The sequence below is a fragment of the Galeopterus variegatus genome, unplaced genomic scaffold (genome assembly GCF_000696425.1).
Source record: "Galeopterus variegatus unplaced genomic scaffold, G_variegatus-3.0.2 Scaffold468, whole genome shotgun sequence".
NCBI classification, from domain to species: domain Eukaryota; kingdom Metazoa; phylum Chordata; class Mammalia; order Dermoptera; family Cynocephalidae; genus Galeopterus; species Galeopterus variegatus.
Window position 1 is genome coordinate 583,715 of NW_007726579.1, and position 25,678 is coordinate 609,392.

At 38.6% G+C, this 25,678-nt stretch overlaps 1 protein-coding gene, 1 long non-coding RNA gene and 1 other non-coding gene across 3 annotated transcripts in view; 1 reads left to right on the forward strand and 2 right to left on the reverse strand.

The window, feature by feature from the left end:
* Nucleotides 1-2,907: 2,907 nt before the first annotated feature.
* On the reverse strand, nucleotides 2,908-4,463 carry LOC103587631. The gene is made up of 2 exons (XR_550243.1): nucleotides 4,215-4,463; nucleotides 2,908-3,195 (listed from the first exon to the last, which is right to left on the reverse strand). It is a non-coding gene; the product is annotated as an uncharacterized LOC103587631 (long non-coding RNA).
* A 1,621-nt stretch (nucleotides 4,464-6,084) lies between these two features.
* The window catches only part of TTC27 (tetratricopeptide repeat domain 27), a gene marked incomplete at its 3' end in the record, with an annotated part of 38,620 nt that continues 19,026 nt past the window's right edge, over nucleotides 6,085-25,678 (forward strand). Inside the window, exons 1-5 of the mRNA XM_008569151.1 lie at nucleotides 6,085-6,436; nucleotides 7,711-7,888; nucleotides 10,824-10,953; nucleotides 17,362-17,502; nucleotides 22,166-22,268. Coding sequence (XP_008567373.1) covers nucleotides 6,337-6,436; nucleotides 7,711-7,888; nucleotides 10,824-10,953; nucleotides 17,362-17,502; nucleotides 22,166-22,268 — 652 coding nt within the window. The remainder of the gene's footprint in view (nucleotides 6,437-7,710; nucleotides 7,889-10,823; nucleotides 10,954-17,361; nucleotides 17,503-22,165; nucleotides 22,269-25,678) is intronic.
* Nucleotides 24,475-24,548, reverse strand: TRNAI-GAU. Its single transcript has one exon. It is a non-coding gene; the product is annotated as a tRNA-Ile (tRNA).

The following is a 25,678-nucleotide window of genomic DNA, read 5'->3' on the forward strand; positions in this document are numbered from 1 at the left end:
TTTACCAAGGAAAATGCACGAGTTAGGATGATGGTGTGACTTTATATAAAAGTAGTTCTTCCAGTAAGAAGTTTAGACTTTGATGTAGACAAACCTATTATACACCAAGAATGAGGCCGTTAGGGCTGGTTAACTGTGTGCTTGGTGGCAATATCTCAAATGGCCCAACCAAGTGGAGGCCCAGTAATAGACTGAATGATTAATGACCCAATAATCACTGGCCCTAGAATCATATTAAACAAAGTGACCTTCTTTCACAAATTGACAAGGCAGAGAGTGCCCTTGAAAAGGTTTTACAGGTGACCCAAGGCTAAGTTTGACCAATGGCTTTTTCACAAGTCGGTCATCCATTTAACGTACCTCATGGTCAGCTTGGATTGGACTGGAGACTTATTGGACCCGTGTTTCTATACATTCCCTATGGAACACTCCTTTATACATTCTACAGAAAAAGACAATTCAGGACAAAAGAAAAACACAGGAAATGAGAATTTGCACCAATAGACAAACATCAGAGAAGCAAAGCAGGCAGCACTATGGTAAGATGTGCTGGACAGCCAGCCAGGTGACCCCCAGTCACCCCTGCCTCTCCTCCCCTTGGTGTGGACTGCACTTATAGATGTGCTTCTAATGAACTGAAAATGGTAGAAGTAAAGGGATACTCCTAAGAGTATGTTACAGAAGATTGTAGCCTCTGTATTGGGCCTCTCCCCCTGAAAGAGGCCAGCTGCCAAGCCGTGTGCTTCTCTATAGAGAGGCCCATGTGGGAAGGAACGGCTGTCTCTGGCCAGCAGCTAGTGAGAACTTCAGGCCTGCCACAGGAGGAAACTTGGAGGAAGATCCTCTGGAAGTTGAAGCTTGTGTACAATAGCATCCTGTGAGAGACACTGAACTTGAGGCACACAGCTATGAATTTGGGGGGAACAAATTCAGCACATAACATACAGTAACAAATAGTAAGGAAAAATTATGCTGGTCAGGTACAGTCTCTTCCAGCAGAGCAGTGTTGATCTAAAAAAGGGCTTTTGGGTTGAGCAGAGTTCAGAGACTGCAGGCTTTCTGAGGAATAAAGGGTCGATTTTATCTTAAATGTGGCTACTTAGGTGACACTTATTGACTGGCTGGCATTCAGCAGCATGTTTATCTGAATGAGTCCATCCTTGACAGTCTGACTTTCAGAAGCGAGAGGCTGATACTGTTTAATTGGCTTGCAAAAGAGTATTTACTGAGGTAGGTTGTCATTGGTTGACTGATCAGGGTTAGAGTCTTACAGAACAGTCAGTCGTTTTCTAAATTTGTGGGAATGTTATTCTCAATATAAAAATGGCTTTCATTAAAAGTCCCACTTCTCTCCTAAAGTGGCTTACCATCTCTTAGCTCTAGATGTGAGAATTTTTGGTACTTTCTGGCTGATTTACAAGTTTACACTCTAAATCCAACTCAACTATTTTCTGTTGAGTTACAGAGGAAAGGAAACAAGCCTGAGGCATCCTGACTCCTCAGATCACTGGTTGGAGAAGGCACAGGGCTTCTGTGAGTTCGATGTCTTCATCTGTGATTGGAAATAATAATACCTATCTCACTATGTTTGTGAGGAAAATGGAGACAGATTGGTCAGTCTCCCTCACCTCATATCCGGCTGAGCATGACTCAGCCTGTCTGTTGGAAATATGTTAATTGCACGTGTGTGCCCAGGTGTTCTTTGGCTATCTGACTCACACCCATGTGTTCCTTAGTTATCTGACTCTAGTATAAAAGCTCTGATCTGCTGGGGGCTGAGCTTGTGTCAGAATAAAGCATGTCAACTTGCCAATGGCTCCCAAGATCTTTCCGATTACCTAGCTCATGACCTGCATATGAGGGGTCTGTGGCCCAGTCTGCACAGCATATGAGGGGTCTGTGGCCCATTCTGCACAGGACGGGTTTGAAGGGTCTGTGACCCAGCCTGACAAAGTTGGTATAAGTATCAACAACATAACTTAAGTCAAATGCTCAGCATAGTATCTGGTACATACTAGTTCATGTTTCTCATCCCTGGCTTATTAGACTCACCTGAGCAGCTTTAAAAATTACTGAAACCTCCCCAACCCTCAGAAGTGTGGGTGGATTCCAACCAGGTGATCATGAAACTCTCAAAGTAATTCTAATGGACAGCCAGGTTTGAGAACTACCAGTAACTTCTCCCCAAAGTGGTAATTCTCTCTGTCTAATCTTTATCTCTATTTGTTTTTCCCCTAAACTTGACACCCTTCCCAAACTTCAGCCATTTCTCCTATATACCTGAGCAGGGAAAGCCCTCCCCATACCATATGTGTGCAATTTTGTGATAGGAAGTTTCTGGCTCTGATACTATTTTGAAGTGGCTATCCTCTTAGTGCATCAAAGCACAGGCAGGTCACATTGATCACCTGGATAAGAGAAGTGTCTTCACACCCAAAACTGGAATTGAGTGGACAGGGAGGAAAACTGGAAGGGAGAATCCTCCTCTCTTCCAGTCTCTTCCAAGTCACATAGAAGCCTTCCCACAACACCTACAGGGCAAAAGGCAAAGGTACACATGAATATGCACATACCATTTGTCTAAATATTTAGGTTATCAATCAAACTAACAAATTATTAAGTGAAACATCACCCTACTTGACAAATAATGAAACAATACAACATGTTAAACTTTGTCATTATATGTGATAGTCATCAAAATAATTCAATTATTGGGCATGTTGGAGTATTCTGTTGATGGGCCAGTAATGTTTGGATAAGTAATGATATAAAGACACTATAATTAACATGCTTATTATATATTTGTTTCATAAAATATACTTATTTTTCATTAATTTCTATAAAATCATTAATTATAATTAAAACTTATATTAGTTCCTATAGTTACTATAACAAACTACCACAAACTTGGTGGCTTACAATAACAGAAATTTATTCTCTCACAAAAGTCCCAAATCAAGGTGGGGGTAGGGCTACACACCATCTGAAGGCTGGGGGAGAATCTGTTCCTTGCCTCTTCCAACTCCTGGGGGCTGCCACCATTTCCTGGCTTGTGGCTGCATCACTCCGATTTCTGCCTCCATTGTCACACATTCTTCTCCTGTGTGTGTATAATCTCCCTCTTGTGCATTTTGAGCCCATCCAGAATTATGTGCTCATTTTAAAATCCTTAACTTAATCATATCTGCCAAGACCCTTTTTCCAAAGAAGGTAAGAGAGATTATAGGACCTGACATCTTAGGGGCCATCAGGAAGCCCAGTATAATAATCAAGTTTCCTCATTCTGTTGACACTAATGAACTAAAGAATTAAAAAATACCATGTAATTTTATTCAAAGTATATAAAGTTTGAATGTACTTTAATCAAAAATACAAATTTAAGTAAATGGAAAAAAGATTTCATGTGTTCATTTTTTTTCTAAAATATTTAAGTTATTAAAATTAAAAGTCAAAATACAAAGTATAATCAATGATTTTCAAAAATTTAAATCAATATTGGTTAAAGAAAGCTAACATTTTAATGTTTTTTATATTTACTTCAATCTTATTTTTTTATAGAACAAAACCCAGCAGTTCCTGTATTTGATGTCATCTAATTGCTAACGTAAGAATTGGTAACATGTTTCAAACATATTATCTCTCATTTGAATATTTCATCTATTTTTTTTTCCTCCTGGTACAGGGATCCAAACCCATGACATTGGGGTTAGAAGGCTGTACTCTAACCAACTGAGCTAACTGGCCAGCCCTAAATGTTTCATCTAATATGAATTATTTAAAATTGTAAAATGTTTCCAAGCCAGTGTCCCTATCTGTTGCAAATAAAACTCTATTTCATGAGTATTTCCAGATCCAAAAATAGAATGAAAGAGTTGTAAGAAATTAGATGTGCATTGCTACTTGGAAATGACAAGTATGTAAGAATCTGTTGTACTCATGCTGAGAGGTAGACTTAACAAGTTAATTAATATGTCTTTTCTCTTACATAAGAGTTTGTCTTTTGTTGTTTGTTTTTGCTTTGTCTGCTGGCTGGTAAGGGGTTCCAACCCTTGACCTTGGTGTTATCGGCACCCTGCTCTAACCAAGTGAGCTAACCCACCAGCTCTTTTTTTTTAAAGTCAGTCAAATTTAATAGTAGAGGGTTGTGTACCAACTTTAGTGACATTAATGTTAATAAGTGCTGATAACCCACTACCATCGGACTAGCCACTTACCTAAGAGCTTCTGCAACTCATATCATCCCTGAATTTTCAATTCAGCAGTGCCGGTTTCCCACAAATCTTCAAAGTATTAGACTCAGAAGAGTTTTATTTCAAGGAAACAGAGATGTGGAAATGCCTTTTCTCTGGAGCCTGAACAGTATAAGTCAAGAGAACAGTATATAATCAAGAGAACAGTATAAATCAAGGTCACCTTGCGTCTTTGGATCTTGAGTGACAGGAGCTCCCATGTATTCTTTGATTTATGTTGTGTATTTGTGATATATGGGGCCCTTTAAAGCACAGGGCCCAGGGAGGAGCCCCCTTGTGTGATTCTAAGGACAGGACAGCATCCAGAAGAGAGCTGCAGAGCAGAGGGAGAAATGGTACTCAAAGAGGCCTGGTCGCATCAACTCCAGACTGTGTGAGCCAGAATGCATTGTTCCTAGTAACTATGTTTAGTCTCCTTTGTACCCATATCGCATCTAGCGAAGTCTTGTTGAATGCCTTATCCTTTCGTAGCTAATTAAGGCCTACCAAAGGGAAGGACCTTGCTTTGATTTGGACGAATATGATGGGAGAAGCAGCACACCCTTCAGGAAAGCATGCTAGCAATTAGAATAATCACATTCTAAGAGTCCCAGGGAAAAAGTAAGACCTGGGGAAACATAATTGCACTACCTGGCTTTGTCCTCCAGTCGCCAGGGCAGTTTCTGAACAACTAAACCTTACATGGTTCGGTTGCTTTTCATGAAGGAAGGTAGCTGTATTGTTCTATTCCCAGATTGATTTGAATTCTATCAACATTCCTACTTCAACCAAATACATTCTGCTTCTCCGGGCCTGTCTTAGGGACATCTTTGGCCAAATATCATTCCCTACACAAATAGCTGTTAATTACTTCTCAGTGAGAAGACATTCTAGGGCATCAGCTCTTCTCCACTCACAGGTCTGGCTTTCTTTGGCACCTGCTGGCAGCGGCTGAACTGAGCTGAGCTCCTCTTCCGTCCACAGTCTGGAGTAGCTCTGGGTACTGAGGAAGAAAGTGAATTAAGAATTACTTAGCTTCCTCCTTGCAGCCGGGTACTGGCCAGGCTGTTTCAGAGAGCTGTTGCACTTAATTCCTCTAAGAATCTTGTGTGGTCAGTGTTACCCTGCAGCTTTCTGCTGGGTCCTGCATGGCATATCCTAGTGCAGGCAGGCGCCAAGCCACTGGGACAAAGCCCCGCACTGGGTAGTCCTAGCTCGCAGTGTCTTGGTATTCTGCTAGGAGTGCTGCTATGAGAATTAAAGTACATGCAAACAAGGCACCAGCTCTGTGGTCAGCAGCAAGCACGCGGGAACGGCTGGCGCGTCCCCACGCAGTTTCCTGTCTTCAACCCTGGGCTCACTCTTCTGCGTTCACAGACTGTGCTCCAAAAACTCCCTGCAACAGCGGCCAGGCCAGGCTTCCCACTCGGTCATGATTAATGGAGTGGCAGCGTCAAAACCAGATACTTTTCTTACGCTTTCATTTCCTCAAAGAAAAAAAGACCTATTCGATGCTGACGGGGCTCTAACCTGGGGTTCACAGTCCACCTCAGCGGGTCTCTAACCTCTTCAAATGGTGCCCATACGTTAGGGGTAAGGGCCTGCACGTATTTTCGCGGACTGTGCTCTTGGTCAGGTAGTCCGGAGGGTTCGGAACCTAAGAGTCACCGCGCTGGCCCTTCCAGTGAAGTCGCTGCTGGCGAACACCGCGGTCTTGTACTGAACCTGAACGCTTGTGCTCGGCGGGCGGCGCACCCTTCTCCGAGTCCTCCGCTACTTCCGCAGCTGGCGGCAACGCCCACTTCCGATCGGCGCGGCGCTCAACCCCGCCCCGAGGCGGGGCATACCCACCGGGCATGCTCAGTACCAGGCTCGGCTTCTTCTCCAAGGGGGAAGCCGCCCCACATAGCGCGTCTTGTCCCAGGGTACCCCGCGCGGCTGTCATGGCCGCCTCCTTGTGCCGGTATCCGCACATGGGGTCCTAAGGCTGTGGGTATATTTTCGGTAACTGTCGCCACTAGGCTTCGGCATCTTTGGACACTCCTCCTTTCGCTTTCTTTTGTTGGCTTCTGTGTGACCCTCGTAGAAGCTCGTTTTGTCTGCAGCGATGTCTGGGGTGATGTGGACCCCAGAGCTGGCAGTTCTGAGGGGCTTCCCCACTGAGGCTGAGCAGCAGCAGTGGGAGCAGGAGGGGATCGCCGGCTCAGGTGAGAAAGGCTCACCTGTGAGGGACGTAGGCCCGTGTGAGAGCTGTGAAGAAAAGGGGTGGCGGCGGCTGGGTTCTCATCCCTCACTCCGTATCCCCCCAACACAATCTAGCGATTCCTTAAGGCTTTGGGTTGTTGAGTCCTTTGACGTGTTGGGCGTGGTGTTCGGCAGCTGTCTTTACCCAGAATTTCTCATCGCCCAGTTTTTTGTTTTCTTTTTTTCTAAGCCCTTAGCATGTATTCAGTCATTAATCCTTATAATAGACACGTAGTAGAGACTACGTTTAATCTCATTTTGCAGATGAAGACATCTAAGTGCAGCTTGGTTAAGTAATTTATTCAAGGTCACACAGCTGGTAGGCAGAAAAGTTGCAAGGAGGCAGCAAAGATGTAATTCTTGTGAGCAATGCACACTTGCCGGAGAGATAAGTGTTAAAAGGCGCATTTACTATTAGGATATAGGCACTTCTGGTTGTGGGATTTTAGGCTGGACACAAGAAAAATAACGGACAGTATATAACTACTGTGTGTGTGTGTGTGTGTGTGTGTGTGTGTGTGTGTGTATACGTACATAGTAGGTGCTTGAGGAGGGAAAAAGTTTGAAGTCTGATGAGAAGTCTAGTGGTCTGGAAAAGCCTCATGGAAGAAGTCAGATTTGAACTGATTTTTGATTCAAGGGTAAGACTTGTCAGGTGAAGAGTTCAGCAGGAGAAATCACAGGTGCAAGTGTCATGGCGTGGGATATTAGGGAACAGTGAGTGAACCAGCATTCTTTTGATTCAAGGGTAAGACTTGTCAGGTGAAGAGTTCAGCAGGAGAAATCACAGGTGCAAGCGTCATGGCGTGGGATATTAGGGAACAGTGAGTGAACCAGCATTCTTAGAGTGACTTTTCATGAAGGAGAATAGTGGGGAAGGAGAAGCCAGATTGTGAAAACTCTTAAAACCCTGGCTAAGGAAACTTTTCTGTTGTCAGTGGGAATCTTTGTGAATTTCCTAGTAAAAGAGTAATAATAACTACTAATGAGGAATATTACTTGTATTTCTAGGTCTGACTTCTATCTCGCTGCTTATATAAGTCAGTTTGGGTGGGCTTCTAATTCGAGTCAAGATGATGTTTGTAGGATGATGGAGATTTGCTCAATGTCTTGTGATTAATATACAGCAAACATTCAAAGTATATATTTCGGCACACTAAGATGGTTATAGTGTTATTCTTACAATATGAAAACAATTTTTTCTTTTGGATTGCTGCACTAATTTTTTATATTACAGAGAATGGATCTTTCCTACAATTGCTGCTAGAAGGGAGCTATGAGGCCATATTCTCAAATGCAATGACTCAAAATATTTTTAATTCAACAACCATGACTGAAGAAAAGATTGACAGCTACCTGGAGAAGCAGATAGTAACATTCCTGGATTACTCTTCAGATCTGGATGAAATGGAAAGGTAGAATTTTATTTGAAAATTTTACAGATAAACAAACTCTGAATACATTTAATAACATCTTGACCTTGTAAGGCCGGGCCACTTTAGCAGTTGTTGAGAAACCTGGCTTTATGTTTACTCAGGTCTCACATACCAAGTAATGTATGTGAGAACTCCTGTTCAGAAGACCATCCAGGATGAAAAAATAAAGTGGTTTAGGATAAAAGCGTTTCATATGTGAGATTGGCACATAATTGGCTGGTAACTGCTACGCTTCCACATGCTTAGGTCTGATAGGTTTTAGCCACAGGCAAGACTTTAGACCTTATTTCCTTTTAACTTGAAAACAGACACATTTAATCTTGTTATTTCTAGATTGCTGCGTGGTACTTATAACTACTTTTATTATTTTTGGATTGTTATTTATTTATTTATTTTTTGACCGTTAAGGGGATTGCAACCCTCAGCACAGTGTCGTCCGCACCACGCTCAGCCAGTGAGCGCACTGGCCATCCCTATACAGGATCCGAACCCGCGGCCTTGGTGCTATCAGCGCTGCACTCTCCGGAGTGAGCCAGGGGGCCGGTCCTCGATTGTTATCTTTCTAAAGACCAAAAACGTCTAGAGATTTTTTTTTTTTTTTTTTATAAAGATGACCGGTAAGGGGATCTCAACCCTTGGATTGGTGGTGTCAGCACCACGCTCAGCCAGTGAGCCAATTGGCCATCCCTATATAGGATCCGAACCCGTGGCCTTGGTGTTATCAGCACTGCACTCTCCCGAGTGAGCCACGGGCCGGCCCTCTAGAGATGTTTTTATTATGGAACCCTTGGCTTACCTTCTTCCATTAAAGTCTATGTAATTTTATAGGATTAAGTATAGGGAATCATTATATAGCAGTGAAACCTAAGCCTTTCAGTGACTTATATTTTACCATTGTAGATTTGATATTTGTCTTTTCTCTGTGCCAACCATGTCAAGTTCTAATTATCTTTAAAATGTGTATAATTTTATTTTACCATTATTTCTGGGGAATGGCTTCATTTAGTCCTTCAACAAATAAACTGACTACTGTGCTAGGTGTTGAGGTTGTAAAGATGGATAAGACATAACCAGTATCCGTAAGCAGTTCACAAAAGAATGTGTATTAGTCCGTTTTCTGTTGCTCAGAACAGAATACCTGAAACTGGCTAATTTATAAAGAAATGAAGTTTATTTCTTACAGTTTTAGAGGCCAGGAAGTTTAAGGTCCAGGGCGTGCATCTGATGAGGGTGTTCTTCTGGGTGGGGACTCTATACAAAGTTCTATGGAAATGCAGGTTACTACATGGTGAGGATGGCAAGAGCTCTTTTTTTTTCTTAGGAGCTCTTCTCAACATACCCACTTCCTCTCCTTATAAAGCCACCAAAGTCACTCCCTGATAACTATTAATCCATTCATGAGGGCATAGTCCTCATGATCCAATCCTCTTAAAAGCCTCACCTTTCGAATACCATATTTGGATTAAATTCCAACATGAGTTTTTGAGGGGACAAACATTCAACCCATAGCAGAGTGTTACTAAAGGCTTTTTGTTTCATTATAAAATTATTATTTTTTTTTCGTTTTTCTGGTTTACTGATATTTTACATTCCTGCAATGTTGTCCCTGATTTTTATTTTTCTCTCTGATGTGTGTGCACTATCATAGCAACTAGCCTTGGGTGCCCATTAAAACACACACACACACAAATGCATTCATTATTTGCTGGTAGACCAGAATTCTAGCTTGTCACATAAAGCTGAAAAGAGACATTTTAGTTGACTCATTTTGAGGCATTTGAAAATTAAACTGTCTTCTCAATGCACCTTAGGGATTTTGGTTTTTAGTTAGGACAGTTATATTAAGACTTTAAGATCTTGCTGCACTCCTATTTTTTTCCAAATTTCCTAACTTCTAATTGCAAACAGGCTCTTTCGTCACCTCTTTTCTCTAGTGCTGCTTATTCTTTGCTCTGCTCCCTGTTCTGCTGTATCCAAACATTTATATTCTGGCTACCATTGGCTTGTAGACTTGTTTTTTTTTTTTTCTCTTAAAGAACTTTCCTTTTGAGGAAGGGCCAACAGGCCATGGAAAGAAAAGGGTGACTGCTGTTACTTTCTCTTCAGAATGAAACTCCAGGATTCCCTGGCTGTTATTTGCTGGAATTGAATCCCCACCTATTTATGTCTTAATTTAGGGGTTGGCAAATTACAGCAGGTGGGCCGAAGTGGCTAAGAATGGTTTCTACATTTTTAAAGGGTTGGGAAAAAACACACATGACATACAAAGCTAAAAATATTTAATATCTGTCCCTTTATAAAAAAAAGTTTGCCCACCCTGTCTTAAGCTAATGCAGGACTGAAAAAAGAGGTTCCAGTCAGATTTATAGGGGACTTTTCATTCTACCAGTTGGTGGTATAAGATCAGTAAAATGTTAGAAACAACTTTTAGTTGTCAGTTTTCTTTTGTATAAAGTCATTTTTCCATACATCTTCTGGCAATGCCAGAGTTGTTAAATAGAATGCAAGAAAAAGTTACAGGTATCCATTCAGGATCTAAATCATTGCTGCTCGAGAGAATTTTCTATGATGATGGAAATGTTCTGTATCTGTGCTGCCCAATACTGTAGCCACTAGCCACGTTGGCTATTGAGCACTTGAAATATGGACAGTGTGGCTATGGGACTGAATTTTAAATTCCATTTAATTTTAATTAATTTATATTTAAGAGAACCATATGTGGCTCATAGTTATAATATTGGACATCACAGATGTAAGTTGTTTAAGATTCAGAAATTTTTTTTGGTAATTCTCTAGGATAGTCTCATTAAATGTTGGTTGATATCTTTTTCTTAAAACTGAAATGAAATAGCATATTTGAGATTATACAGTGATAGTGGTTCATATTTATTTCTCTAACCATTCTTCTGTGCAGACAACATCTGATGTTCATACTTGGTGTGAGCAGTTTGCAACTTTTTGTTCAGAGTAACTGGATGGGGCCTCCTGTGGATTTGCACCCTCAGGATTTTTTGCCATCTGTTTTGTTCCAGCAATTCAGTGAGGTATGCCTCTTGAAAATGTACATAGTTACTACTGTGTTATTTATTCTTTACGAACAGGTCTTTATTTTTATTTTTATTTTATTTATTTTATTTTTTTGTCCTTTTTGAGACCGGCCGCACCGCGCTCAGGCAGTGAGTGCTGTGAGCGCTCCCAGCGCCACACTCTCCCAAGTGCGCCACTGGCTCGGCCCCGAACAGGTCTTTATAAGACTGGAGTTAGTAGTAGGTAAGAAGGAAACATGACCTTATGGTTTGCACAAAACTACTAAGAATGCTTGTTCACTGATCAGATTTTTAAGTATTTCCAGAAGTTCCACTGTCAGTCTTAAACTCCTCTTCACACACTCTCCATTTAATAGAACTCTATTAACTGCTCTTTTTATTAAAGCATAGACAGCTGCACCAGTCACCCAGTCGCTTATATTACTACAATTATATAAAAATCTTTTCTGGCAAAGCAGCAATTCTAGAAATCTGTTAAATTTTGTTGCAGGTAAGTTTTGCTGCTGTGCTTATGAACAGTTCCCAAGGGTGGTTTCCTTTATATTGCAAATGCATACTTTCTTAAAGTGCCTGGCACAGATGTGCTGCATGGTGATAGCAATTATTATTATCCATATATGAAGGTAATATTGACTTGCATCAGTAGGTCACCAGTGAAGTTTGCAGTTTGAGTTCCTCAGGAATTTTTGAGCACATACGCATAGGGCTTGGTGAGTATGAGATAAGCTATGAAAGAAGTGTGATAACTTTGACTATCCAGCCACTTCAGTGATCTTGAACATAACTTCAGTGAGCCAGCCTGGAAAATTGGCCCGTTAGCATCCAAGGCAGCAAAAGGGACCTGTTTTTTTTTTTTTGTCTTTTGTCTTTTTCCGTGTCCGGCAACAGATCGCAACCCTCAGTGTTGCGCCCGTACCGGGCCGGGGACCGGCAACGGGATTGCAACCCTCGGTGTTGCCCCCGCGCCTCGCTCAGCCAGTGAGCGGGAACCGGTCCGTATGTGGGATCCGAACCCTCGGGCGGGAGCGCCGCCGCGCTTCCCAAGCGGCGCACTATCCAGTGCGCCACCGGGCCGGCCCAGGGACCTGTTTACTGTTACTTGGTTTCTCAGAATTATGAGTAGCAAAATAAATACGAAATAGACTTATTAGACAGAGGTGTTAATAATTTGATGGTGGGGTAGAAGGAGAAGTACAAAAGCAGGCATAATCTGAATACACAATAATTAGCTCTGTACACATCAGCTTAGTGAGTCACTGTATATATTGGAATAGAATGATAGAAATTCATAATGCTGACCCTAAGTCATTATTGAAAGGTTAAAAGCTCTTATGTATCTTATGTGTAAGAAAGGAATCTATAATTTGCACTTTACAAAGGTTTTCATCCAAAATGGGGGAAAAAAAAATATCCCAAGAGTATAGCACTTAAAGAGGTAAGCTTCAGTTATTTAGAAATTTACTTACATGAAAGATCTCATTTCTCTCTTATAGTGCATGAAACAGTTACTGGTTTCTATGTCCTTATAGTGTAGGTTTGAAATCCACCAAACAGTCATAGTCATAAATATTTACTGAGCACTGATAAGAAGTTTGAATGGTGCTTAATTCATGTGTGTTATATCAATTTGGTCCTTATGGATTTGAGGTATTCTATGGATGAGAAGACTGAACTCAGAGTGGTGAAAGAAACTTTTCAGAGGTCTTAGAGCTGGGGATTAGAATCCACATTTTTTGGTTCCAAGTCCAGTACTTTTTCTGCTGTAAAGTGTAGAAGCACCTGTAAATTCAGGTAACAATTCAAAGCACTACAGAAATGGGTTTCATGAGAAGTTCAGATCGTAAGAGATATTGACATTAATGAAGAGATTTGTGGAAACTGGATTTTGTCAAAGAAGACCTTCTAGTTGAGGATTGGATCTTGAGTTAGAACCTGAAGGGTGAGTAGGAAACGGGCAAGTAGGGAAGAGGAGGAAATACATTCTAGGTAGTTATATGAGCAAAAATTTAGAGGGGAGAAGAGCATGGTATTTGTGGGAAAAGGATGCACTGAGCTTGCTGGAGTAACAGTAAATGATCAGACTTGATGGGGCTTGGGCCAGGTTATAGGTAACTTTGACCAAGACCTTGATTTTAATTTTTTTTTGCAACTACTTCAAACATTCAAAAGAGCATATGAGATGTGTACAGTTTAAATAATAAATCTTCTTTGTGCTCACCACCTAGCTTGAGAGATAGAATGTTACCAGCATCTTAGAACAGAACTTCTTACTGCTGTTCCCTAAATGTTGGTCCCCACTACAGCAGTTGTGTGGGACCTAGGCTGGTGAGAGCCTTAGGACTAGTCTCTTTTTTTTGTTCTTTTTTGATGGCTGGCAGGTACAGGGATTAAACCCTGGACATTGGTGTTATCACCATTATACTCTAAACAACTGAGCTAACTGGCCAGCCCCCACAATAATTTCTTTTGGTTTAGTAGCCTAATCCATTTGCCTGGTGTATATTACAAATAATACCATCTTCTGTGAGTGCTCTGACTTCATAAAGGTCAGGAAACACTGCCTTAGAAGGTCCCCTATGTCTGCTTCCAGAGAGCAACCCTGGCTCCCTCTCTTATGAACTATTTTCATAAATTTTGAGTTAAACTTTACATTGTTTTCTTCATAGTTTTAGCACCTCTATATGTATCACCAGAAAACATATTGTTTAGTGTTGTCAGTTTTTGAACTTTATATTAATGAAGCAGGTTGTATATATTCTTTTGTGAGTTCCTGTGTTCAATGGTATATTTTTGAAATTATACCATTATTCATTTTTACTGTTATATAGTATTCCAGTTGTATAAATATGCCACAATTTATGTCTGTTCTATCCTTGATTGCCATATAAGTTGTTTCCATTTTTCTATTATATACAATGCTATTAGGAACACATTTTCTGGAAATAATTTGCAAGACTTCCAAAACAAATACTTTCAAATACTTTAAAAGTGGTAGTATTTGTTTGGTGCAGTGTGGTAACTGGAGGAGGAGGCTGTTTTTACTGTCCCCAGGCTATATGTGTTCGCTCTGAGGGATGAGGGGATTAGTATTTCAAAATACTTATAAAACCCTTTTTAGCACTGAGTTAGAGTTTCTGCTATCTTAGTTTATTTGGGCTGCTGTAACAGAATACCATAAACTGGGTATCATATAAAGAACAGAAATTTATTTCTCACAGTTCTGGAGGCTGGAAGTTCACCATCAAAGTGCCAGCAGATTCAATGTCTGGTGAGAGCCCACTTGCTCATAGATGGCACCTTCTGCCTATGTCCTCACATGATGGAAGGGGCTAGCTAGCTCTCTGGGGTCTCCTTTACACAGACACTAATCCTAATCATGAGGGCTCCACCTCCTAATACCATCATCATGGGGGTTAGGATTTTAACGTGTAAATCGGGGGGGGGGGGGAATATAAACGTTCAGACCATAATATTTGCTGTAGTCTATATATCCATGAGTAGAGATGCTGTGCCCTAGGTTATATGCATGTTCAATTTTTCTTGGTAATGCCAAGTTGTTTTCAAAATTTTACAATTTATGTTCTTTACCAAAGAGTGTATATTCTTTTGTGACTTTTTTGCTAACATCTGAGGATGTTAACATTTATTTGGAAGATAGAGAGAGTTGTAGTTTTAAAACTGGGACGTAGCACATCAGTTTTTGCTGGTTGTCATTTTCCTGAGCTGATTCATCTTTCTAAGTTCCTGTAATGCACAAATATTTGTGAATATACCTTATGGTTATGGAATATAGTCACCAAAACAAAACTAATTTTCCCTGCTTCTAACTTATGACCTGGGCATTTGTAGAGCTGTTTTCTGACCACTGGTGCTAACTAGCCCCAGAAGAATATCACTGAAGGTCCATGTCTGAGCAGTAAGTCACCTCCTGCACATAAAGGTTGATCTCCTGGCAATCTGGTTTTATATTAAGTTTGTCTCAGGCTTCCAGATGTTGAATTATTGTCACTGTTATATATATTTTTCTGTCATATGCTGTCTTGACTGAGGAATTGTTCTTACAGGAGTTGTAACATTTGCTTTATTTTTATTGAAAATATAAACAATTCTCTTTAGAATGGACCATTTCCCAAAACCTCTGGAAGCGCATTTAGAACTCTGTTGGAATATCAGTATTATGTCACAGGGGTCAGAGGATTTAGAAAAGCATTTAACATTTTCATGACGATGCAAGGGTAACACTAGGAAGAGATATTTATTTATCTGTTTATTCATTCATTTATCCACTCATGTATTTGTTATTTGCTTTATTTGTTAATATCATCTTTGAGTTAATACCAGCTTTGAGTTGAAGAGTAGGAAGTTTGGTAACCAACCCCTGGCTTTGTGTATCAGAGGTAAGGACATCTAGGGAGTATATCAAGGACTATCTCTTTATATAATTTTTATTTGTTACCATATTAAATCACTTGTTATTTATATTTAGGGATTTTATTTAGGATGATCTGAAATTTGTGCTAGAACAAGTAAACACATTTCTCATCTCAAAGTAATTGAGATGAGGATTCTTTTTCTTAAAGGCATGCCTTCCTTATATCTTCTCGTGCTTCAGTTTGGCTTGGAATTGAGAAAATAAGGATTGTTTCATCCACCTGAATTTATGAGGTGATTCAATGAGGCTACAGGTCCAGTTTGGGCACCTTAGGCAGGTTCTTCTCTTGAGCTCTTAAGTCAGTATATTCACTTGTGTCAGTGTATTCAGTACTTCTACGTGGTGTTCTCACAAGATACCTCAGACTCCTCATGTCCAAGACTGAACTCATGGTGAAGTTGTCTAGGTCACCTCTGGATCCTCTGGATCCTCTTTTAGTGACTATCTTAGTTACCTACACCACCATAATGTAGTTGTGCCAGTCAGAAGGCCAGAAGTCATCCTGGTCTTGTCCTTGAGGCCTTTTTATTGCTTAGCACAGTTCTGGGCCTTGCTGAGGGGCAGGAAGAGAGAGATCTGTAGGGAAGGCAGCTTGGGGTGGTAGGAAGAATATTGGTTAAGAGTTGGGAAACCTGACTTCCCTGAACTTTGATGGACCTGTTTCCTTACTTCTAAAATTGAGGCAGTTATAATAACATCAAAATAGTTCCTTAATTATTGAAGTATTTTTGTTTTGTTTTTAATTCCTTCTTCCTTGGAGGAGGTAGCAGTAAGCTTTATTTGAGGTTTGGTGGTGGTCATTCATGTTACGTCTTTATTCCTCTATTATCCTTCTCAGCAATGTTGAAAGTAGAACAGAAGAAGAACCCACATCTGTTCCTTTTTTGCCTTTACTGAATACTTTAAACAGTACTCAAAATATTCCATAATCAAATATTCATATTCAAAATATTTACTATTGAGATAGAGAACCCACATCTGTTCCTTTTTTGCCTTTACTGAATACTTTAAACAGTACTCAAAATATTCAATAATCAAATATTCATATTCAAAATATTTACTATTGAGATAGGCACTGGTATTACTTGGATTATTTAGTTTAGTACTTATAAGAACCCTTTGAGGGGTAGGTTCGGTTACTTCATTTAATAATTGATGAAATGGAAGCCTTCGTTAAAAAATTTGCCCATGCCTTTATGCTAATAAGAAGCAGAGAAAGAACACTGTTCTGTGTCTGTGACATTAGAGGCCATGTTCCCAATGGTTAATTATTTCTACTGTCTATTTTGTGGCAGCTGTTAAAATTTTGCAGTCCACATTTTAGAAATACAGGTGTCTTGTCTATCATAGAAAATCTTCTGTTCAACAGAGGAGTGGGTTCGCAAAGGCATGATTTTTTTGTAGCCTTCTGCTCACTCTGGTCTATAGTTGTGTGCATGCTCAGCATTTGATGTGTGAGACCTTGTTGATTGGCTTGATAGGAATTACGAAGTGGCGACATGCTAACATAATAACATTTGTCAGCTTGTGAACCATAAATGAAATGTAGATGTTTAATATAAATCCTTTAACATAATTTTTTTATTTTAAAATTATATTTTATTTATTTTATTTTAACATTGTTTTTTATTGAGATGGTATTTTGTTGTAAGCAAATCTATGAAGTGATAATGCCTCTTCAGTGCTAGCATTTTCTCGAGTTCCCTGTTCCTCTTTTTTTTTTTTTTTAAATTTTTACATTTTTTGGTTGACTTTCTCTAAAGTTCAAGCAGATGGGTGGCCATCTGTCTGGGAAGGCTGGATTTGTAGATCTCTGAGGGCATTTGTAATGATATGATTCTGTCCAGTGCCAATTGCTGTTTAATAGATTAATGCCTTTTTTCCAAAGCTGAATTGATTGGAAAATCTGTAAGATATATAAAGATGAATATTTTGTTAAATTATATCATCTTAGCTTACAAACTTTGTTTCAGGTCAAAGGACTGGATGCAGTTGTTCTGAGCCTGCTCATTCTGGACGGTGAATCAATCTATAGCCTGACCTCAAAGCCCATACTGCTATTATTAGCTCGCATTATTCTTGTGAATGTACGACATAAACTGACAGCTATTCAGGTAAGGCAAGAAAAAGATCCATGAGATTTATACCCAGGTGTGACTTTTGTGCTTATTAGCATCAGACTGTAGGTGTGATGCTAATGATGTCTTGGTATATTTTGTTTTTTAAATCTTCTTCTAGGTATGTAATTTTAAAATCTGATGAATATAAGTAACTTTTCTCCTCTTGTGATTCATCTTGTATAAACTGAGATTTTACTGAGCCTCCTTAATAGGACTGTGTGTGTGAGAGCTGAATGGTTAACTCAGTTGGTTAGAGCATGGTGCTGATAACACCAAGGTCCAGGGTTTGATTCCCTGCACTGGCCAGCTGCCAAAAAAACAAACAAAACCCAACAATTGTGTTGTGTGTGTGTGTATAAATGTTTATTCTCAGAGTCTTAAATATAGATTTAAAAACATCCTTCACAGTCTTTTATGAATTTCATGTAAGGTTAATGAGCAGTGGCCAGAATGCAAGAATCTTACTTATTGTTTCCTGGCCCCCATCCTACCTTGTTTCATTATTTGGGTTGGATTTAGCAGAGCATTTGTTGTATGGTTTCTTCAAGTCACATATAACTTAGTGAGGAGAAACACCCTTACTCACAGAAAGCTAATATGCAGTAGGAGTTGACCAAAACCACAAGAGATATGAAGAAAGTCTTTGGAGGGTTAATGGAGATTGTCAGCTGTGCAATGTACAGTCTCTGTGCAACCGCTTAACTCTGCTGCATTGCCGTAGGCAATAAGTCAATGAATGGGCATGATTGTGTTCCAATAAAGCTTTATTTGTGGACATTGAAAATTAAATTACATATACTTTTCACATGTCACAGAATATTCTTGATTTTCTTTGATGATTTAAAGATGTAAAAACTTTTTAGTTCTTGGGCTGTACAGAAACAAGCAGTGGGCTGGATTTGGCCCCCTGGCTGTAACTTGCTGACCCCTGCTCTGTCTGATTGTTGAAACTTGGTTTGATGCACACCCCATACTGTCAGAAGCAGTAAATCTAAATTTTAGGTGAAATCTCCCAATTTTGAAGTGTTGGCTAAAAATTTTTAAGAAACAAAATATTTCTATAGGCAAAATATTGACTTGATGTGCACTGTGTAAGGGCTGACTTTCCTAAGCATTAGGTTTAGACATGACTGTGTTTTAAAGAAGAGGTAAGAAGGGAAGTGATGCCTCTATGAGCAACTCTCACTTGAGCCCGAGGATTTGGAATCAGCTGTACTAGAAGGGTTTTTGATAAATGGATTTCAACATGACTTGGCAGATATGAGGCCTGATCTTTGATCGTTTAGTGACAGTAGCTTGAATAAATTTTTTTCCCCAAGCTGATGTGAGTTAAATGGTCTTATAGACTATTTCTTTGCTCTAAAAAAAGTATCACCAAGGCGTGAGGTTATCAAACTTTATTTTCTTTCTAGTGAGACACGGTCATTAATAAGTGAGTGAGACAGTTTTAAGTTTTGTTGATCAAAACTTTCATCTCCAAATGTATATTAAACATCATCTGAAAAATAATACATATACTATCAACAGCTTAGGAGAATTAGTAAATATGTGAACTGCTGGCTGTGTATGTCATACTTCGTAGGGTTGGAGAGCAAGTTACCTTAATTTCTTGACAGATGCTGAATAGTTTTGACTTCTGCTTAAAACCCTATTTTTTCTTTCTTTCTTTTTTTGACCCTTAAGTATTTACTACCTTTTAATGTAATTTAACTTCTCAACGGCTGCATTTAATAACAAGCCAGCACAATTTCTGCAAAGTCAACAGTTGGCTCTCAAGAGCCAGTTTAAACCAGCTCCTGCACCCCACTGTCCCATCTCTCAAAAAAGTCTCTCCAAACTTCAAGAATTTCAGTCTGTAAATAAACTGGTACATCTATACAGAAGAACAGCAGCACCTGGTAATGAACTGATACACTCAACAGCTCAAATGAATCTCAATGAAACCTTTTTTCTTATAGTACATCACTATGCAAATATCATTCTGTGCTGAAACCTTGCCTTTCAATCGAAACATTATTTGTTCTACTACAGTTTTTTTCCTTTGGGTCTTTACTATATCATTTTCTTGATGATCTTAAAAATAGCTGCTTTGATGAAGATAAAATCGTAAAGAAGCATCACATACTTATCCAAATTAATTTTAACCTTTGAAATTAATTTTTGAGTAGCCTGACTCCTAAGAAATTATCAAGTTGTTTATTATGGTATAATTTTTGTGGAACTGTGAAAGAAGATGATTTTCTCCCACCCCCTAATCTGTGAAGTATATAGAGTAGAATTAGTAACATGTAATGTTGAATAAAAAGAGTCTTGGCTTTCAAAGCAGATCACAGTTTGACAGGCTTAGCCACTTAACAGCTATGTGACCTTATGAGGGTCCTTCAGAAAGTTCATGGGAAAATAATTCTATTTTCAATTCTGAAAGATAATACAAATCTTTCCATGATCTTTTTGAAGACCCCTCATATGCTAGTTAATTTCTCTATCAGTTTTCTATTCATAAAATGAAATAAGTTGGCAAACATTTACTGAGTGCCTTTTGACTGTACTACTGCTCTCTGCCATTTAGGAGTTTCTTAACTAGTGTGACTTCTCGAATGGGCAATTCTGAAATAAGTGCTGTAATCAGGAGATAGGATCTAGAAACTGTCTAAAGCAAGGCTTCAAGTTTCCTTTCTTAGTTAATGCCTTGATTTTTCTATTAAGTAATTGTTGGCAAATAGGAAAGGGACGTTTCCAGTAGAAAAATAGGCTATGCTTTCCATATTTATTTACACTCCCCTCTCCCATATAAAGATTTTGGGTTAAGAGTTAATTTATAGTTCTGATTTTTAAGAGTTCACCATCTTGTGTCATGTTTTCTTAAAAGAGCAATCTTTTTGACTAGATGTATCTAAATTCCCATGTCTAGAAAAGGAAAGAATAAGCTGCCAAACCTGACTTGTTGCTACAGCAGATAAGGGACAGATGACTGAAATGGAGACTGACTTCATTAGCCTCAGTAAAAATTCCTCAGGGAAAGAATGAAAATGAGGCGACAGCTCAGGAAATTAAATTAAATTAATTATGATCTTAAACTTCCTTTCTTTTAGATACTTCTATCTTTCCTTACATGGACTGAAGAAGCAGCGTTAATAATTAGACCGGATTTTGTTGTAAAGTCAAAATTCATTCGTGGTTGCCCCATTGTTGTAGCAGTTGTGGTGTGTAGCAGTTTAGAAGGGAACCTCTTAATCAAATTAAGAAATTAAGTTTTAGTAAAAAAATTCCTTTGGTAACTAAGTGTGATCTCCTATTAGTAAGTATTGCTATTAAAAAAAGGAAAATTAATTTTTTACCCCTTCATATAATTCAGAGTAACATAGTTATAATTAATTTAGATGATTCAGTACATGATCATACTTGATGCTATAACGAGCCTATCAAAAATGCCCGTTGTAACTTGTAAACGTCCATACACATACACATGTGCACATGCATAGAGGAAGGTCTAGGAGGATATAAACTTTTGTCATGGATTTTTCTGTGGGAGGAGGATGCCATAGGGTAGTGGAAGAGAAATTTTCATTTTTCACTGTATATGTTTCTATACTGACTTGTTGATTCTTGTTTTTTGTTTTTTGTTCTTTTTTTTAAGTGAGAATGTTTTGATTAAGTAAGAAAAAGCATCGTAGAATAAAGAAAAAGCTGTGTGCTTATTAGCCTGTATATTAACAAAGAGAATGTGTAAAATGCAGTCACTACCCTCAGAAATGTACGGTACAGGTAGAGTTATACAGTTGAAAAAAAAAGTGATATCTTATGTGCTACTAACTTCTAGGAAGAGTGTAGAGGTTCAGAGAAGCAAGAGGTCTATGGGGGCCATGCTAGTAGGAGAGGGCTTCATGAAAGAGGTTTTATTTGGGTATGGAAGGAATCTTCCCAGTTTTATCTTATGTGCTACTAACTTCTAGGAAGAGTGTAGAGGTTCAGAGAAGCAAGAGGTCTATGTGGGCCATGCTAGTAGGAGAGGGCTTCATGAAAGAGGTTTTATTTGGGTATGGAAGGAATCTTCCCAGTTTGGGGGAATATCTGAATCCAAGGTATTTCTTACTGTGTAGTTTGTGCAGAATTCATTGCTTTGAGGAGGATAGAGAAGAGTAAGACATGATTTCCCATCTTGTTGGATTGATGGTGCACAACACTGAAACCTTGGGGTGACAAACGGTGGAATGTGTTTGCAAAGGGAAGTACCAATAATGTGCTGGAAGTTCAGGCAAGGGAAAAATCACCTTCATTGTGGGGGTTCTTGCCAGAGGCCTCCTGGAGGAGTTGGTACATGGGTTATGGTGGCAATGGAGTGCCACAGCAAAGCAGGATGATTATAACAAACATTTTAAAGGAGATGGGAAGTTCGAAATGGCATCAGAAAACCCAAGTGGCTAAAATAAACACAGGCTTTGAGGGAATGGAAGTGAGGTGTTACTCTTATGGAAGACATAGAAATGGCTTTTGGTATTATTACTGAAAATGTAGCAGTGGATGGGTAAGCTTATTGAGGAATAAATTTAAATTCATGAATGTAGAAAAAAAATGCTAAAAATTAAACTCAGTTAACGTAAAACATTTTTTTCCAAAGTGTCTTTTTATTTCAGCTTGCATGGTGCTTTTTTTGTAGAGCTTGCCATGGTGGACTTTGAGATGTGTGAATATTCACCAGCAACTGCTTGAGGAACGCTCACCTGAGCTTTTTGCTCTCGCTGAAAACTGTATTGATCAAGGTATGTAGCAGATTTTTGTTTGATATGGGCACATAGCTCCGTTTTAATTTCTTGGCTGAGACATTCCTTTTTAGTTTATTCTTTGACAGGTAGTAATGACTTTTTGTTTGAAGTTGTTGTTTTTTTTTTTTTTTTCCATGCATGTAGAATATCACAAATTATTAGGGAGTCAGATTATAGAGTTCCTTTTGGTCTTTTTGAAAGACAAAAAGGCAACCACTTTCATTTATATTACCTACTTAGAGTGATTTGCTCTATGTAGGTCATCATGATTTTATCACAAATTGCTTAAAGGTGTTTTAATATTTTCTCTGTTTTTTAATCTAGGCCTCATTGTAAACAAGCGTAAACTCATTTTTTTAAAAAAAAGTCCTTAGCTAACTTTGGCTGGAGTAAATTATGCTAAATTATATGCAGAATAGGAAGTTATTTATCCTATATCATATGGAGTACATGAAGAAAGGCTTTATTTTTTTAACATTTGATAGAAAATACATTTTACTGAGGATGACAGGGTAGGGAGGCAATTTTACATTTTGTTTTATTATTTTTTTTTTGTAATATATAATGCACATATAGAGAAGTATCTAAAACATAAATGCAAAATTTACCAAATAATAATACACTAAACACTCTGGTAAATGCCCCCTGTGGCCTTTGTTGCAGGTGCCCCTCATGTTTCCTAGGAAAGCACTTTGAAAACGAGGAGAATATTAAGTACATTGACTCTTGGTTTCTAGTGTCCTTGGGCTTTTGGAACGATTTTTCTTAGCAAAAGTTGCTAAACAGAACAAAAATAAAAGCAAATTTTCTTGTAGTAAAGGAATACTTGAACACAAATGATCTTGGACTTGATAAACAGTTTCTGAGCTACAGAGGTGGGATTTGACTTTACTGTGTCTGACTCCAAAGCCCATATTCCTTTAACATCCCAAGAGTATGGAACGAATGTGTGTGTGTGTGCGTGAGTGTGTGTGTGTGTGTGTGTGCGCGCGCGCGTGTGTGTAAGGGGCAGAGGGAGTGATGAGTAGCATCACTCTGTGTGGAGGAGCAGCGATCTGTACTTGGTGGAGGTAGTACGTTCCTGAAGGCATAAAATAACTTTCATGTGTGTGCATGTGTAATTTCAAGAAGCTCCTGTACCTTTCTGTGTTTCTTTCAAGGGTTTATCTATATAGCAACAAGTTAAGCTAGAATACAGTGGAGAAGACTATAGCTGGTACAGTAATAAATATTACAAATCTAGGTGACTGGTTGAAAATAATTTTTCAAGTTTTATTTTATTCAAGGACAAAAAAATGAACATCTATACATAATTCATAAAGAGAAAGTAGGGAAAATATTATTCAATCAGTATAGTAATTGATTCCTTTATGTTGTTTGTACCGTAGAGTTTATATTCTTTCAAAATTTTAAGTAATGTAAGTTATGGAATAAGTAAAGGCATGTTAGAACACTTGAGCTTAAATATTGTATATAATACAATATAATATATATAAAGTTCATAACAGTATATCAATATTGATTTATAATTTTAAGAAATGTACCAGACCAATGTAACATGTCAATAATAGGAGAAACTGTATATGTGCATTGAGGGGGAGGGCATGGGGCCTGTCTATACTTTCTACTCAATTTCTCTGTAAAACTAAAACTGCTGTAAAAAGAAAGAAAAAAATATATTTATCCTGCCCTGGGATTTATACCTGACTTGGGATAGAAGAGTAATTGTTTTGTTAGATGTAAGTTTACTTTTCTATACAATAATTTCTTAAGTAACAAAACTGAAAAGCAATTTATATTTTTCTTGCAAAAAGTCTTTGGCTTAATGCTTTTAGATTACAAAAGATTTTTATGAACAAATATAGTCTACTGAACCATGTATATTTTCACTAAGGCTGTAAACAACTCTAGGTTGTGAGCTCCTTGAGGGTTGAGTTATTTTACTTGTTTCTACTTAGCATAGTGCCTAGAAAATAGTTAATATTTAATTCATATTTTTTGAATAATAATGGCTAACATTTATTGCGTCCTTACTATGTGCAACTTCTAGAAGTTGTAGAATTTCCTCTAATGGAGCGGTATTGTTATCTGGGAATATTTGTCCTTCATCTTGGTAGCTATTTTTGTGAGTTAACTTCTAAACAAGAATTTAAAAATTTTTAAAATTGTTATTTATTTATTATTTATTGTTTATTTTGGCAGCTGGCCGGTACAGGAATTGAAACTTGGACCTTGGTGTTATCAGCACCACGCTCTAACCAACTGAGCGAACCGGCCAACTGAACAAGGGTTTTTAAAAAGTAAAATGTTATAGGAGTTATGAGAAAATTGATCCTATACAGGTACTATATGGGACTTTGAGTCTTCTCATACCAGTGTTGCTTAGGTGTGAAATTCTTGTCAAAATAAAATATGAAGTGGGACTGGAAAAAATTTGGACCTGATGCCCCATTTAGCAGACATGTTGTCTTCTTTCTATTTATGGTAAAATGAAAACATGTGGAATAAGTCTTCCCCCATTCATGCCATCATATATTTTTGAAATTAAGTGAGATACATGCCATAAACAAACAGTGCAAGGGAGAAAGAACAGTGGGGATAAGCTTCTAGTTCATGAAATTGGATAAAGTTTTGAAAGCCAGGGAAGAGATGAATGTCATTGATAATAATGAGAAGCAAAGTTGATTTTACCAGAGAACAATGAAAGCATTTGGAAGAAGATAGTGTCAGGATTCAGTCCACTGTTTAATTTCATAAAAAGGTAGTTGTGTTACACTGCACAGGATATAATACAATTACCTATGCTTCGTTATACTTTTATGGAAAATTGGTAAATGAACAAAAACAAGGTGTCATGGGGAGGTGTTTTGGTTATTTTGTTTTTTAAAATTTTTATTGAATCAAAATTGATTATGCATATTTTGGGGTTCAACATTGAGATATGTTGATCAAATCAATATTACTAGCATATATATTGTTACAAATTGTAATTATTCTTTATGCCCCTTGTCCAATCTCTCCACATGCCCTTCGCCCTCCCCGCTCGCCCTTCTAATTATCCTAGATTTCTTCTTTCCTTCTGTAAGAATAATGGTTACTCTGTTGATTTGTTGCCTAGGTGATCTGTCCAATGCTGAGAGGTGTGATCAGGTCCCCCAGTATTATCATAGAGCAGATGCTTCTTCTGTCACTCTGAAATGGGCTTTGTGGAGAGAGACATCCTCTTCTTTTCTTTATCTCTGCTGGTGACTCTCCTTGTGTCGGGCAGACCATCTGCATAGTGGTTGTGGCATCTACCAGTTTTCATAGCAGCCATGGTTATTGTGGTGGCTGTGGTGGGCCACCCACATGGAATTGATGTTTTTGGCTTGCTCCTTGGTGCTGGCAGTATGCCTGGTTGTGGGGAG